The following is a 16,691-nucleotide window of genomic DNA, read 5'->3' on the forward strand; positions in this document are numbered from 1 at the left end:
GCTCTAGGAAGGGTTCTGGTCGTCCCAAACGTCTTCCATTTGAGGATTATGGAGGCCACTGTGCTCTTAGGAACCTTAAGTGCAGCAGAAATCTTTTTGTAACCTTGGCCAGATCTGTGCCTTGCCACAATTCTGTCTCTGAGCTCTTCAGGCAGTTCCTTTGACCTCATGATTCTCATTTGCTCTGACATGCATTGTGATCTGGAAGGTCTTATATAGACAGGTGTGTGGCTTTCCTAATCAAGTCCAATCAGTATAATCAAATACAGCTGGACTCAAATGAAGGTGTAGAACCATCTCAAGGATGATCAGAAGAAATGGAAAGCACCTGAGTTAAATATACGAGTGTCACAGCAAAGGGTCTGAATACTTAGGACCATGTGATATTTCAGTTTTTCTTTTTTAATAAATCTGCAACAATGTCAACAATTCTGTGTTTTTCTGTCAGTATGGGGTGCTATGTGTACATTCATGAGGAAGAAGAATGAACTTAAACGATTTTAGCAAATGGCTGCAATATAACAAAGAGTGAAAAATTTAAGGGGGTCTGAATACTTTCCGTACCCACTGTATATCAATTCTTAGATGTGATGGCTGCATTCATTTTCTTTTTTAGGCTTTCTTTTCTTATATTTTCATCTGGTGATCTGACCAGTAAGTCTGTTTTAAAAAAAAAACAAAGCTCTCCAACAGAATGTATCAGTTACAGATGAGAAAAACAATTTAACACTGACAGGGATACTTACAATAATCAGCTTTTATTTATGTAAAGCCACTATCCTAATAGAAAAAAAAAACGGTTTGCTGCTTATAAGCATTACCTGGAGTTTGGCTTTAATTTGTTAATGTATTAAAAGAGGAGCTCCAGGCTCCTTCAGAAAAAAATAAAAAGTCAGCAGTTACAAATACTGTAGCTGCTGACTTTTAATACAAGGACACTATCCAGGGATCTCTTGATGTTGGCACCCCTAGTTGATTCATCAATGGGTTTCTGGTGCAGGCGCTAGCATCTGTAGTAAGGGAAACAGGAAGTGAAGCCTTGCGACTTCACAGCCATTTTCTTACTGCACATGCGTGTGTCATGCTGCGCTTTCTGAATGGTCCCGCCATCTTTTGAGACCTGCGTATGTCCCAGAAGGCAGAGGGGGGCCTGGAAATGTCGTAGATCTCCGATCCGCAATCTTACCCGAAGTGGGAGCGGGTACCTGTCAAAACCAAAAAAGTGCCAAAATGTGGCAATGAAGGGAGGAGGGTGCAAACTAGTGGAGCTTCCCCTTTTTGAGTGGAGCACCGCTTTAAATCTGCTAATACAACTAACACTCCCCTGCCTCCAGAATGACAATGCTGCTGTCCGAAGGTGCCCCTGTGCTCCTTCATCCAGAGTGGAGGTACTCCAATACAGAAGATGTGTTACTGGCCAAATCACCAAGTGAAAACGGAAGGAAAAAGCCTAAGAAAAGAATACAAATACAGCTACCACATCAAATAACTAGTAAGCTTCAATATATAATTCATTTTTGATTTTGGGTTAATTGGAGATAGAATTATTGCTTGGCGCTTAGTGAGAAGAAGAACACTTGGACTTCCACCTACTATTTCTAACTATTTAAAGCTGGAAAATAATCTCACGTTTCTCACAAATATAAATGGTGAGGATTGCGAACTTTGGAATTCAAAAGGATTTATAAAAAGATAGACAAATTCAAACCTAACTTTAAATTTTTCTCTGAACTATCATTAGAATTTGATCTACCATCTTTTCATGAACCCTTTTAGAAGCAATTGATGTTTATAAAAAAAATGCTTTAATGCAAAGAAAAACCTTTTTCAGCTCTCCATCAATAGAGCTATTGAGCCTACTTAACATCCGATTTGTATAAACCTTTGCAATTTCGCACATCAAAATCTCAGAGAACTTCTTCCATAAACTGCCACAAAGACTTTCAGGAGAAAAATCTAAAAGAAAAAAAATCTTGGAAGGATATCTCAGGACTCATCATCTTATTATCAGTAAAAACTGGAGGGAAACCCACTTTAAGCTTATGCACAAAGCCTTTATACCTTTTCTATTTAACAAGCCAGATCTCTATCTCTTCATGCCCTGGTGTGGATTTTTTTCAACCCGCGCTCTACCACTTCTGGGAATATCCAAAGATATCAATATTTTGGGACCAAGTCTTAAACTGTATCTATAGGATCACTTTAACACATATGGATAAAAATCTGCTGCTATGCTTATTTGGTCATATGCCTGAGAGCCTTAACAAAGCAGATAAATCTCTCATTTCCCAATGATCATGGATAGGTCCATTCTTAGCCCAAAAGGCTATCCTAAAATAGAGGACAGTTTCCACTCGGCCAAAAATATCCTTAGTGAAAAAAAAAAAAAAAGACCTGAAAGCATTAAAGTATATTGAGAAACTAGACACTCCATTCTTTAGCCCAACAGCACATTTTTTAAAAGATGGTAACTCTTCATGACTTATTACTTGGTGGAGAAACCCTTGTTGGCATGCACAGAGGTAAGATGTTTCTTGTAGTTGGTGACCAGGTTTGCACACATCTCAGGAGGGATTTTGGTCCACTCTTCTTTATAGATCTCCTCTAAATCCCTAAGTTTTCTTGGCTGTCTCTTGGCAACTCAAAGTTTCAGCTCCCTCCATGAGATTTCTATAGGATTAAGGTCTGGAGACAGACTAGGCCACTTAATGTGCTTCTTCTTGACCCCTTCCTTTGTTGCCTTGGCAGTATGTTTTGGGTCATTGTCATGCTGGAATACCAGTCTACCACCCATCTTCAGTGTACTGTTTTAGGGAAGAAGGTTCTCATCCAAGATTTTACAATACATGGCCCCATCTAGTGTGGCAAAGTCAGTCAGTACCCTTAGCAGAGAAACGGCTCCAAAAGCATAATATTTCCACCTCCATGCTGGACTATAGGGATGGTGTTCTTAGGGTCATAGTCAGCATTTTTCTTCCTCCAAACACGGCGAGTCCATCTCCTCAAGAAGGCACACGTACAGTCATGCCAATGAACATCTAAATGATTAATAGAAGGATTGGAAGAAAGTGCTGTGGTTAGAGGAAACAAAAATTGAGCTCTTTGGCTTTAACTCGACTCCATGTTTGGAGAAAGAAAAATGCTGACTATGACCCTAAGAACAAACATCCCTACAGTCAAGCATGGAGGTGGAAACATGCCGTTTCTCTGCTAAAGGTACAGGCCGACTTTGCCGCATTGAGGGGCCAATAGACGGGGCCATGTATTGTAAAATCTTGGAGGAGAACCTTCTTCCCTCAGCCAAAACACTGAAGATGGGTAGTGGACAGGTCTTTCAGCATGAAATTGACCCAAAAAATACCGTCAAGGCAGCAAAGGAGGGGTTTAAGAAGAAGCACATTAAGGTCATTAAGTGGCCTAGTCAATCTCCAGACCTTAATCCTATGGAAAATTTATGGAGGGAGCTGAAACTTCGAGCTGCCAAGAGACAGCCAAGAAACCTTAAGGATTTAGAGGAGATCTGTAAAGAAGAGTGGACCAAAATCCCTCCTGAGATGTGTGCAAAACTGGTCAGAAACTACAAGAAACATCTTACCTCTGTGCATGTCAACAAGGGTTTCCCTACCAAGTACTAACACATGAAGAGTTGCCATCTTTTAAAAAAGCATGCAGTTGGGCCAAAGGATTGAGTCACTGCGTGTAAAACTGGTCACCAACTACAAAAAAACATCTTGCCTCTGGGCTTGCATTTTTAGCCCTGATGAAGGGGATGATGTGAAGCCCCCAAAATACATTGGCTTGTGCACTCAATATATGTTTGGAATAAAAGCACATTTTGGACATTGGTATGGTGCTTCGATCTTCAGATTCAAGGATACAGTAGCCTGGAAGGAGGGATTTGTTCACCCATGCCTTTTGTGTGGATGGAGGAATAGGTTATATTTCTTTTATTCAGCCATCAGGCAGAACAAAATAAATCTATTATTGTATGACCAGCTTTACTAAGTAATTATTATATAGGAGGTTAGGTTCAGAGACTGCACCTTTAAAAATGTAGTCAACAGCTCTCATATTTATAGCTAGACATATTTCCTTTGTACATCCTAAAATGATCTGGCACCTTTCTTTTCCAGGATAGGCAGAACCATAGTGATTTGCATGTCTTTATTTTTAGGGGGGTGTATTTATCAGTCTTTTTGCCCAAGATTCACATATATCTTTTACCTAAGATACCATTAGGAATATGTGTAAATCTTGGGTAAAAACATTAAAGGCCAACAGCAGCTAAACAATAGTATTGAGAAGTTTAAAGGGTAACTAAGGAAAGGTTTTTTTTTTGGATAGAGTATAAAGGAGGGTTATAACCCCCATCACTTTCTTTTTTTTTTTTTTTTTTTATCACTGGTGTTCCTTAGGGAAGATTTTGCTTGATCTCCTCTCCCATTGCCAAACAGGAAGAGAGAGGAAATCCCACCAAAGTGAGGGAATCCCAGTGGGTCACCAGAACTAGTGTCCCCATTGGAAGAGTTCCCCTCTACTGTTGTTGTTTGTGGTGTCAACCCAAAATTTGGGATTTTCTTTTACTGTTACTTTTACTGATAATGGTAAATAGGACAAATAAAGAGATGCTATAGGGCTACAATTTTTCATAAAGGTTTGCAGTATTTTCTCGAGCTTCATACAGCTCTGCGTTTTTGCAAATTAGGGGCTATCAGATACATAATACAATTCAACTTCAACTAAGCTAGAAAGAAATTAAGGAGCAGTTCAAGGAAGATACAATAAGGCCTCATTCACACCATGGTGCAGAGACATCCGTTTTTCTGCTCGCGTTCCGCAAGAGCACAAAAAAAAAAGAAAAAAAAAATAGTTCTGCACAGGAAGAAAACTGACAAGACATCTACATTGATGTGAACAGGGCATATAACTGACACGCATGAAAACTGATGTTAACGTGCATAAAAAACGCAATGAATTGCATGAAAACTGATGTGAAACAGATGACTCTGCAAGTGAGATCTGAGCATTGTTTCCCATCGATTACCACCAGTTTTCATACATGTTTGGAGTGAACGAGCTCTAAATAAGAGTTCTATACCAATATATTTCTTCAAAAGTCATGCAAACATTTTTCAAAGCAATGCAATTACCTGAAAGCTGGTCATTATACTGAGTGACAGTTGAAAGCTTGCTGTCTAAGTAACAGTTGTTAGTTGGGAGTGGGGATTTAGGTGGACTTACAGAAGTACATTTATGGATGGGTGTTTCCATTGTGGTAATGCTTACTAGTAGACCAACTAATAAAAAAAGGAGCAGGCTGGTCTCGGACAGCAGGCCACCTTGTGCTAGAAAGTCAAATAAAGCAGCAGTTCTAGACAGGCATTTATTTTACAGACCGTGTTCTGATGCATTTTTTTCCCTTCCTTTTTCTTCATCTCATTTTGGGACATGTGTGTTCTGGAGTGTTTTTTTTATGCTTCTTGCTGCTTTCCATACAAAAAAAAATGCAGCATGTCTACTAGACTTTTGTTGACTACATGAGAACGCACTGCAATGGTGTGAACTAAGGCCATTGGAATACATATAGGTGTACGTTTATAAAACTGAAAAGTTTTCTCTTAGTTCAGTTCTCAGAAGAAAATTATCTCTTCTGGCACCCTGTTTATGAAGCAGAGATCTTCAGTTCTCACAGGGAAAACAGAGAAGTTTTTCCTCTGAAAACGTCCGAGATCAGTGTAAAAGTGGGCTACCTGTAATCTCATGAGACATAGCGAGATTACAGTACGAAAAAAATCACTGAAACACTCTGGTGCCCGTTTATTCATCAGTGGTAAATTACCACTGCTGAGTACACGGGCATTCTCAGGAGACCCCTCACCTCATTATAGATATATACACACACACACATTATATATGTGAATATATACCTAAATATGGCAGGGGGACAGGTTTACTGTCTTGGGGGGGGGGGGGGGGGTCTTATTGAGGAAAATAAGTCAGTAATCTTCTTTCTTCGCCTCAGTTATTTGGGGATTTCATCTTCTCTCCCTAATTCTCCACCTCTGGGCTGGTGAATCTGGGAGTGTGAATTTTGGCACAGATCGCCAGTGAAGTGCAGAGATCGCAGCTTCATAAACTGGCTGTTTCTGTGTCAGTTGATGACAGATTCTCTGTGTGTGGTGATGATCAGCGGAGATCATGTTCTCCCCCGATCATCTCTGTTTCATAAACCAATAATGATCCAAGATGAGCTGTGATCCTCAGGATCGATGCTCATCTCGGTTTCATAAACAGACACCTAAAACACTATGCGTGCATTTTTGATGCAGATTCAAAATTCACTGGACTGCATCTTGTGTAAACCAAGTCTTTTGAGAGGTTAAAATGTAGCTCCACCTTTGTTTGAAATTATTACAATCACATGTCTGTTACAGAAATCTTCCTACACTTTAGGGTTAATTAAAAAAATAATTTGTAATTCAATCGGCAGCTATGATTTTCTAAAAGTGGAAAAAACTTTTAAACATGGCTTCCCAGTAGGATGCAGTTCTATATACTCTATGATTACAGGACTCCCTCCAGAAATGTCATTTCCTGGTTATGAAATTGGCAGGAAAAGGTTCCCACTCAGAAAGTAGATAAAGGAAGTTAATAAGTCAGTATACAGGACTGCCCATTATAATTTACTAACTATATATATATATATATATATATATATATATATATATATAGATAGCGCAATGGGTTTTTTTTCAGCAGGTGTATCAAACTGTACACTGTACAGATGTTCGGATGAAGTGCACTTTAAAAATACCCAGCCATAAAGAAAATACTAGCAAGGAGGCCAAGCATTATCTAAAGCTCTTCAAAGGCCAATTCAATATACAGTAATTTTATTTTAAGCAGAGATCATTAGTGTAAAATCTTGCATGTCAAAGGTGTAAATCCTTATCTGTAGTTACATACCCCAGGTGTCTTTCTACTTGACTGGGTTCCTGGTGAGGATTCTTTTTTCTGCTGATCCATTAGAACACCTTTGCTTCTCAAAAGTGATTCTGCAGAACATAAAAAAAGATAATCACTTTTGTTTTAATGAACTCTTGGAATTCAGCAACTTTGTAAAAAAGAGAAGGCACGTTATGAGTTAAGTCCAAGGAAACACCTTTCTCTTTAATTCAAATCCAACAGGCTTATTGTGGAATAGAAGGATAGCTTCCGGGGCTCCGACGTGACCTCTGGATGCCCTGGTCTTACCTCCTTTAAGTGTAGAGTCGGTGCAGCTACTATGCCTGCCTTCCCCTCCTCCTGCCCAATCACAGAAGCCTTTGTATTATGAGAACTCATTCCCATAATGCAAAGGCTTCTGTAAATGGGCATCGGAGGGGAGAGCATAGCTGCTCTGTGCGCTTTTCTCCTCTTTCACCATCCTGAGTGTCTGGAGTGCTGAACCAAAAACCTGTCATATATAAATAAGAGATAAGTCCAGGAGGTGGCAGGTACCTGGTTGGACCTAACACATAGTATGTCTGCACTGTTTACAAAGTTGCTAAATTCCTGGAATTCATCATGAAGTTACCATGAACTACAGTATTAACTCCCTTCACAAAAACGTCTACTACAGCTTTACCGGTGGCCGCTCATTTATAAAATATGCATACTTGCATTGTGTCAAGCCGTAAGTATGCAATACAGATCAAACCTGGAGTTCAGCTTTAACAATTACCCACTTTATCCACAAAAAAAAAGCATGCTTTAGAAGTACTTAAAGTTAGACTACCTGCACTTTATTCACACATGCTGCTTCCTGATAATGCCAAAGCTAACATTTTGGGCTTGTTCACACCAGCCTACACAGTAAAATGCATCAACACTTGTGCCTGTCATATGGAGGTGGTGCTTTGCATTGTTACAACGTGAAGCAATCTTTACCCTTTTTCTTTCCTTCTTTTCAAGGAATTATGAAAAACTAACCTTGCAGTGGGGGGTCCCCTGGCTCTAGTGCTCGCCTCCATTCTAGCTTCTTGGCAGTCCTTCCCCATATTCACATACAATGCATGGCTATTGACATCATTTTCACCCTGAGTATCTTCTAGAAGAGGTATTGGGGGACTAATTGTGCAGATGGAGGAAGCCTACCAGAGCAAGAAGGTAAGCATTGGGTCTCTTTTTTACTTGCTGGGTGATAAAAATAGACAGTCGAGCTGCGGTTTTACCATCCCCTGACTGCACACCTTAAAAAGGTCGAACAAAAAAAAGGGAACAAAGTAAAAATTGCGAACAGGGGGGATTTTTAATGCAGAAGAGACAGACTATGTCTCTTCTGCAACAAGTAAATTGGATGGGGCCCACTCTGCTGGAACGTATTAACTATATTGATTCATTTTACAAACGTGTAAAAAAAAAAACATAGCATGCAGAACAGGAATGCAGGTAGCATACCTACCTGCATCCACGTTGTGCATGTTATGTGTTTTTACATGTCTGTAATATGGATCAATAAAGTTATTACGTTCCAGCAGAGTGGGCCCCATCCAAATGTATTGTTACTGTTTCAGGAGGCGAGCACCTTTGCAGTGGATATCATATGTGGACCGGGCCTGCATCCACCTCAAGCAGTGTCTCTCTCAGTTTATGTCTCTTCTGCATTAAAGTTTTTTTACCTGCCTGCCGGTCCGTCCTGTGCACGCACAGGAGCAACATCATCTTGGCCCAGCCAATGAAATTGGTCAGAGATTTATACCTGGGCACAGACCAGCCGGCAGGAAGCTCCGGTACATTCCAGCTCTGGAGAGAAGGGGAGTATAGTTCCACTCTAGGAAGGAGGGTGTACACATGCTGTGACAAAATTTATACCACAGGTCGTACTTGGCGGGCAGTACCAACGCCAATTGCGCTCTAGTGCTGTAGGAGTTCAGGGGTTAAAACTGGTCATTAAGAGGTGACATATCACCTCCCAGCCACCTGTGAAATGCCCCCTGAAAAGTGTTCTACTGCAAATCCCCTATGTCTATACTTTTCTTTCCCTAGAGCAGTGGCCTCCAAGCTGCAGCCCTTTGCTTGCTTTTTTTCCAGTCCTTGGGGCATTATTTCCCCCACTGTCAGCAACAGTGGGGCATGGTCTCTGCCACTGACAATGGTGCACTAGTCATTTTACTGACACCAACTAATGCACACAATTCCTTCCATGGATACCAATAATGGGGTACTATTCCTCCTATTAATACCAACAACTAGACACTATTACTCCCACTGACACCAATGATTGGGCCCCATTTCTCCCATTGATAGCAACAACCGGGCACTATTCCTCCCACTGACACCAACGATGGAGCACTATTCCTCCCACTGACACCAACAATGGGGCACTATTCCTCCCACTGACACCAACAATGGGGCACTATTCCTCCCACTGACACCAATGATGGAGCACTATTCCTCCCACTGACACCAATGATGGAGCACAATTCCTCCCACTGACACCAACAATGGGGCACTATTCCCCCCACTGACACCAACAATGGGGCACTATTCCTCCCACTGACACCAACAATGGGGCACTATTCCCCCCACTGACACCAACAATGGGGCACTATTCCTCCCACTGACACCAACAATTCTAATTTATTTAGAAAGTTTGGAGACCCCTGTCCTAACGCATTAGACCGTTGCAGTCCAGAAGGAGTGGACACTGCAAGGGTGGTCTTTAAGCCTCATCCACAGTGACCATTTGCTCAGCTCCTCTGAATGCCTAGCAGAAGAAAAGCTGCTTACAAAGCTTCATATTGCATACATGAATGCATTCTATTGGCTAGAATATGAATTGATTCTGGCCATTAGAATGCATCAACACACTAGTGTGCCTAAACTTGTCTATGCACATTCCACGTTTTTCTACCCAAACGTTCCTCTCCTGAATATGCTGATGTTTTTTTTTTTTTCAGTCTGTACATGCTCCTTTTCTAATATGCCTGTAAACGCCTTTATGTTCAAGGACACACAGGCTTACATAGCGGTGCTTTAACAGGCTGAAAAAAACACCAGACATCTGTAAAAGCAGAGTTTTTTAAAGTGTTACTAAATCCAGAACCTGCATTCACTATATCTGGTCCCCCACAGTACAGTACACAGAACATGGAAATGCAATTATTTTAGTAAATATAAACTGCTAAATACCTTTCCTTGTTAGCAGCTTCTAGCAGTCTTATGACTTCTATTAGTGTCTGGTTAAAGCTTGCAGGAGGAATTTTCATTCTCCTCTGGCTGTCCTATGAGGCTGCATGACCCCTGACCCTCTGTCTGGAAAGCGCTGATTGGCCCTGTGCTGATCACATGCACCTGTCCAAGAAAAGAAAATAAACCTCTCTAGCAACACACACCAAACTGAGCATGTGCAGAGTGCCCCCAAGAAGAGATGGGCTCAGGCACATTTGGGATCCTAGTCCCAACCCACCTGCCCAATCCCACCAGGAAGCCAGCACTGCTAATCACAGGCAGTGAGACATTTCTCGGTCTGTGCAGCTGCGGACTGGAAAATGTCTCACTGCCTGTGATTAGCGGTGTGCAGTGTCGCCTTCCTGGCAGGAGTGTTCAAGTGGGTTGGGACTAGAATCCCAAACACGCCTGAGCCCATCTCTAACCCTAAGTAGGGATGGGTTCAGGCGTGTTTGGATCATAGTCCCAACCCACCTAAGCAATCCCGCCAGGAAGCTCTCACTGCACACCGCCATTCATAGGCAGTGAGGCATTTCTCGGTCTGCAGCTGCACATATGCACGCTGCCTATGATTGGCAGTGTGCAGTGACAGCTTCCTGGCGGGATTGCTTAGGTGGGTTGGGACTACGATCCGAACATGCCTGAGCCCATCCCTACCGCCAAGTCTCTGTACTATCCGGAGATGGATTGGGGACAGTGGAAGAAGGGGGGGGGGGGGGCAGAGAAGACAGGATCAAACAGCCTTGCAGAGAATTAACCCCTTAGGTTCCACAGTGCGTAAAACTAGCATGCTTTCCTGCATATTTATTTTTTATTTTATTTCAGGTACTTATATAGCGCTGTCAATTTACGCAGCGCTTTACATATACATTGTACATTCACATCAGTCCCTGCCCTCAAGGAGCTTACAATCTAAGGTCCCTAACCTCACATACATACACAGTAGGGCCATTTTTTTTTTTTTTTATACAGGATCCAATTAACCTACCACTGATTTTACTGTTGCGGGTTTAGTAGTAGAGATGGGCTCAGGTGTGTTTGGGATCCCACCTGATCCTGCACACAGCTAATTGGCTGGCGGGATCGGGCAGATCCTAACTCGCCCAAGCCTATTCCTGTTTAGTAACACTTTAAGCCTACTGTGCATTAAACCAAAGCTTTATTGAAATCTAACAAGGTGACACCCCATTCATAGTCTATGCATGTTATGACATACCGCGATGAGTTGCGCCATGTAAAAATACATACTTTTACGCAAAGCACCACAAACCACCTCAGTGCAATGTTGTTCTGCAAAGAGGGCACATGGAGAGCAATTGTTTTCTAGCACTGGTCTATGCAGATCTACATATATATGGACTGAAAATGCCCTCATGAAGAACTGTCATTTGGCCAATAAAGAGGGCACATGGAGAGCAATTGTTTTCTAGCACTGTTCTATGCAGATATACATATATATGGACTGAAAATGCCCTCATGAGGAACTGTCATTTGGCCAATAGACACAACTAGGGAGAGCTGCAGTGGTGTAAGTATCAGCACCCACCTACATCTAGACGTGCATTTATTTATAGAGCAGAGCCTTAGATGTCCCCCCAATGGCCGATCAGGCAATACACACACAACACGGAAGCACAGATGAGATGAACGCTCCCACCTTGCAAATGTCGACCAATGACGTCACTGTCTTCCACTCTCTACAACAGTTACTTCCGCATATCCATGGCTCTGTCCCAGATTGTTATGGACGTCTGATAATTAGCATATAACAAACTTTATGAGCCCCCCTTCACAAATCTCCCCGCTCCTCCTTCTTCTTCCAGCACCCAGCTCTGCATCCCCAGTACTCGGATGTGACGTCTGCCACAGTGCATAACACGATCACGTGAGCTGGGCTGCTGTCACGTGATTCCTGTACAGCTCCCCAGAGAGAGAAGTGAGTGGTGTGTGTTTGTATGAACACCGCACAGATATATCATATGGCTCTCATTCTGGAAATGCTAAATGTCTGGCTTCACTTACCTGGGACAAGCATGCATGGCAGTGAATAATGCTAGAGAATCAGCATTGCATCCAGACAACTAGCATGTTCAGGTCAGCAATGGTAGACCTCCTCTCATGACAGGAGAGCAGCAGAAATATGGTGGAGGGTTGAGCTCAGTGGCTTTGTTTTTTAGGCTGGGTTCACACATATGCAATGCGGGAATCAGTGCGTTTCTAGTGCGAGTTATTGCATCTCCCCTGCAGGCAGTTTACACTGTCCTCTGCGAGCTGCTGCGGGTGTCAATACAAACTTAAAGCGGAGTTCCACTATTTTTTTTATAAAAATACCCTTGGGACAGTCCGGGCTAGTGCATTACACAATGGCTAGCCTCTGATCTGTCCCGAGTTGCACTTACCTTTTAGAAGAAATACTTACCTTGAAAATGTCTTCTCCAGCGCTGCCATCTCAGGTGTGGGCAGCTTGAAGCCAGCGCGATCCTCTTCTGTGTCCTCTTCCGTCCTCTTCGGTCCCACAATGCACTGCACCGGCCCCGCCGTCACTTCCGGTGCGCGCAGCGTCATCCCTGCACAGCTTCTGGGCATGCCCAGAAGCTGTTTAGCAAGGTATGACGGCGCCTGCACCGGAACTGACGTCGGGGCTGGTGCAGGCGCATTGATTCCTGGGAGAGATGACGTTCAGCTCCCAGGAATCATTGCAAGCCAGGAAGTGGCGAATCGCCGCGGCTGCCGAGGGGAGGAAGAGGAAGTAAGGTGAGTATATTTTCTTCTAAACAAGGTAAAAAAAAAAACAAAATGGTGATTATCCATTTGTTTTTCAGGTGACCCGGAGCAAGAAGATGGAGGTAAGTATAATTTTAGGGTGGAACTCCGCTTTAATGACACCCCCGAGAACAGATTGCAGTGCGAGCTGTGAATTTGGGGAGGAATCGGATGGCCTGGGCGTGACCACCCATGCTATTCGATTCCAGCACAAGGAAAAAAAAGATTCTTGCACCTTTTTTGTGGGAATCCAATGCAAGTGAATTTGTATTGCACATATATCACATGTGATCTACACAGCAATGCAGTGCGAATTACATGCAATGTCTGATATCGCATATGTGTGGGCTCAGGCTCATTCACATGGACAGCCCAGGTGGTACAGGACCCAGATTTCTGTAATGAGTAGGGATAAGTGTATGGTTGCCACCTCATGCCTTAAAAACTGAGCACATATGAATTACACGGGTTCTGGGGCTAATTGAATGTAGATAGGGCACTAAGTAAATGTATTAACCACCATAATCAGCCACAGAACCTGTGTAATTAAAGAGGTTGTAAACCTGAAAAAAAAAATGTTCTTCTTTTTGCAACCTGTAAGAGAAACACATAATGAGCTAGTATGCACCGCATACTAGCTCATTATGAAATACCTTAGAACGAGCCCCCGCCGTGCTGCCAGCTTACCTCTATGACGGGCGACATGTCCAGTCGGCCATCTTCCGGGATCGCGGGAGCCGACGGTCACGGCACGGGGCTCTGAAGGAACGGCACCAGCGGCCGTTCCTTCAGAGCGCATGCGCCAGTGATGTCACTGGCTGCATGTAAGGTAAATATCTCCTAAACGGTACATGTTTAGGAGATATTTACAGTACCCATAGGTAACCCTTATCATAGGCTTACCTATAGGTAAAAGTGTCAGTGGAGGGTTTACTTCCTCTTTAATGTGTTTGGTTTTAAAGAGATGAGGTGGCAACCCTAGACAGGTGATTGTGGTCAGCTGCAGATAGGAGTGCTGTACATAGCAGGCCGACAGAAGGGGGGATTTACTAAAATTGGGGAGTGAAAAATTTGGTGCAGATCTGCGTAGAAACAATCAGCTTCCAGGTTGTTTTTTTGTCAAAACCTAAAGGGCCTAATGCACACTGGATGTTTTTACAGCTGCTGTTTTCAACTTCAGGCGTTTTTTTCTGCAGCCGGTAAACTCCCCAGCATGTTATTTTATATGTCTAGTGATGGGCTCAGGCATCTTTGGGATCGTAGTCTTAACCCACCTGTGCAATCCCGCCAGGAAGCCAACACTGCAAGGCATTTCTTAGTCCGCAGCTGCACAAACCAGGAAATGCCTCACTGCCTGTGATTGGCTGTGTGCAGTGTTGGCTTCCTGGCGGGATGGCACAGGTGGGTTGTTACTAAAATCCCAAACACGCCTGAGCCCATCACTATATGTGTCCATAGGCTGTTATCCGCATTTTCTGGCTGGAATAAAAACCCCAAAACGACTGTGAACGAAGAAGAGCTGTAAAAAACGCTTTAACAGCTATTCAGCGTTTATTAGCGTTTTTAAGCCATAAGCTTTTGTGGGAATATAGTTTTGGTAAGAAACACTAATGCAAAACTGGCATCTTTAATGTGGCATTCTATGTCCAGTGTGCATGAGGCCTGAGGCTCTATTCACATGTGAGCGTACTGGAATCATGGCAAAACACAGGACGTGTTTGTGATGCCATTATTTTATAATGGCACCCCAAACGCGGTTCGATTCTGCTGCGATTGTCGAAAGCGATGAAAAACTGTGGCAAAAATTGCACCGGCAAACGCTCCTGGTTCTGTGCAGAAATTTGGTACATAAGCTTCTTTGGAATAAGAATTTCTCAAATAAATGGTACCACTCCTAAAAAACTTGCCACAAAAAAGCTAAAAAAAAAAAGCGCAGTGCAGCAGTTGTTGCTGCACTAGGCTTAGGCTGTGAATGGAGCCTAATGGGCCGTACACACTATACGATTTTCTTTAGATTTTTACCTTTAGATTTACCAAAAACATATAATATGAGGTTAAATCTAAACCCTTTAATTTGTATGCAATCAGGCAGGCCCTTCCCCTACATAGTTGAAGGTAAAGCCCCGTACACACGTACCGAATGTCGGCCGAACGATCGGCCGTCTTTTGTCCGGTGCTGTCCTGTCGGCTGAAAAGTGCTAAAGACTGCACACGAATTTTGTCGGCCAACAACAGCCGACTGCAGAAGTGATGTCATGTGATGGTTAACTTTCCGTGTCTTTTTTTTTTCTCAGTCTTGCTAATCTGCTGTTTGTCGGCCGAATTCTGTACTGACTTGCGAACAATCGGCCGTTCTGGTGACGGCCAACAAAAATTTTAAAGGCTGCACACCCGATTCTGTTCGGCCGAAAAGTCGCAGTTGGTTGTCGGAAGCATCATACTAACAAGCCGACAATCGGACGTCGGCCGAATATTTACGTCCGACAATCGTTACGTGTGTACGGGCCTTTAATCTACAGGAAATCTAACCACAAAAGTTGTATAGTGTGTATCCAGCTTTAGGGCCCTTTCACACTGCTCTGTAGCAAACAAAAAAAAAAAAAGATTTTGCTGTGTTTTAGATGTTTCCTGTGCGCTTCTGGTGCGTTTTTGGGTTGCCTGCACCTGTGAAAAATTGACATGTGACTCAAATTTGCACAAAAAAATGCAAATCGCGGTGCGTGTTTACTGCAATTTCCATTTATTTCAATGGGAAGCTGCATTTTTTTGGTTTGGTTTTCAAAAGCACACCAAAGATGCAGCATGCAGGACTTTTTAAAGCACACTGCACCTGTAATGCAGTGGTGTAAAAAGTCCCTTCGGATTTAAAGGGAAAACTTTTCTTACGTTTTTCTTGCACGGTTAAAAACCCAGGAAAAACATATCTGCGTGAAAGGGCCCTGACTGAACAAGCTGAAGTGAGAAGCGGATTGGTTACTATGCACAACTGCATCAGATTCTGAGTGCTCCAGTTTTACTAAATCGCCCTCTGTCTGTAGCTGATCACATAGAAACAGATGAGTGACTCTGTTTATGTCCAGGGCTGTTCATATGTCTCTAAACGCGGGTTTTGGTGAGAGGCTGCATCCAGAAGAGAGTAAGGGTTTATTCACACCAGAAACACCATGTTTACTGTGCATTTTTGCATGCGCTGTGACATGCATTTGATGCACATTTTTTACTCGCATTTGCATGCAGTTTTTCCTAAGCTTGCATTTCTTTTGAGGTCACTTCCATCGTTAGGCTTTTATCTACACTGAGACAAAACCAGAAAAAAATCCCAGCTCAACTCACCAACCAGTCTGCTTAGCAACTGAATTAACCTGTCTAACAGTATGCGTCAAAAACAGGGGTTTAGTTAGCACACATTTGCAAAAGCATGCATAAGCTGCAGGGCCACTTTACAGCACCCTGTATTACCTGCAGTACTAACTCCTGTAATCTGCAGGGCCACTTCACAGCACCCTGTATTACCTGCAGTCCTAACTCCTGTAATCTGCAGGGCCACTTTACAGCACCCTGTATTACCTGCAGTCCTAACTCCTGTAAGCTGCAGGGCCACTTCACAGCACCCTGTATTACCTGCAGTCCTAACTCCTGTAAGCTGCAGGGCCACTTTACAGCACCCTGTATTACCTGCAGTCCGAACTCCTGTAAGCTGCAGGGCCACTTTACAG

General features: G+C 42.9%; 1 protein-coding gene across 1 annotated transcript in view; it reads right to left on the reverse strand.

The window, feature by feature from the left end:
* The window catches only part of SENP7 (SUMO specific peptidase 7), a gene marked incomplete at its 5' end in the record, with an annotated part of 95,674 nt that extends 87,212 nt beyond the window's left edge, over positions 1-8,462 (reverse strand). Inside the window, 2 exons of the mRNA XM_082248099.1 lie at positions 6,967-7,055; positions 8,444-8,462. Coding sequence (XP_082104225.1) covers positions 6,967-7,055; positions 8,444-8,462 — 108 coding nt within the window. The remainder of the gene's footprint in view (positions 1-6,966; positions 7,056-8,443) is intronic.
* Between the last annotated feature and the right edge of the window lie 8,229 nt (positions 8,463-16,691).

This window comes from Pelophylax lessonae, assembly GCF_965119305.1.
Source record: "Pelophylax lessonae genome assembly, chromosome: 2".
Lineage (NCBI taxonomy): Eukaryota > Metazoa > Chordata > Amphibia > Anura > Ranidae > Pelophylax > Pelophylax lessonae.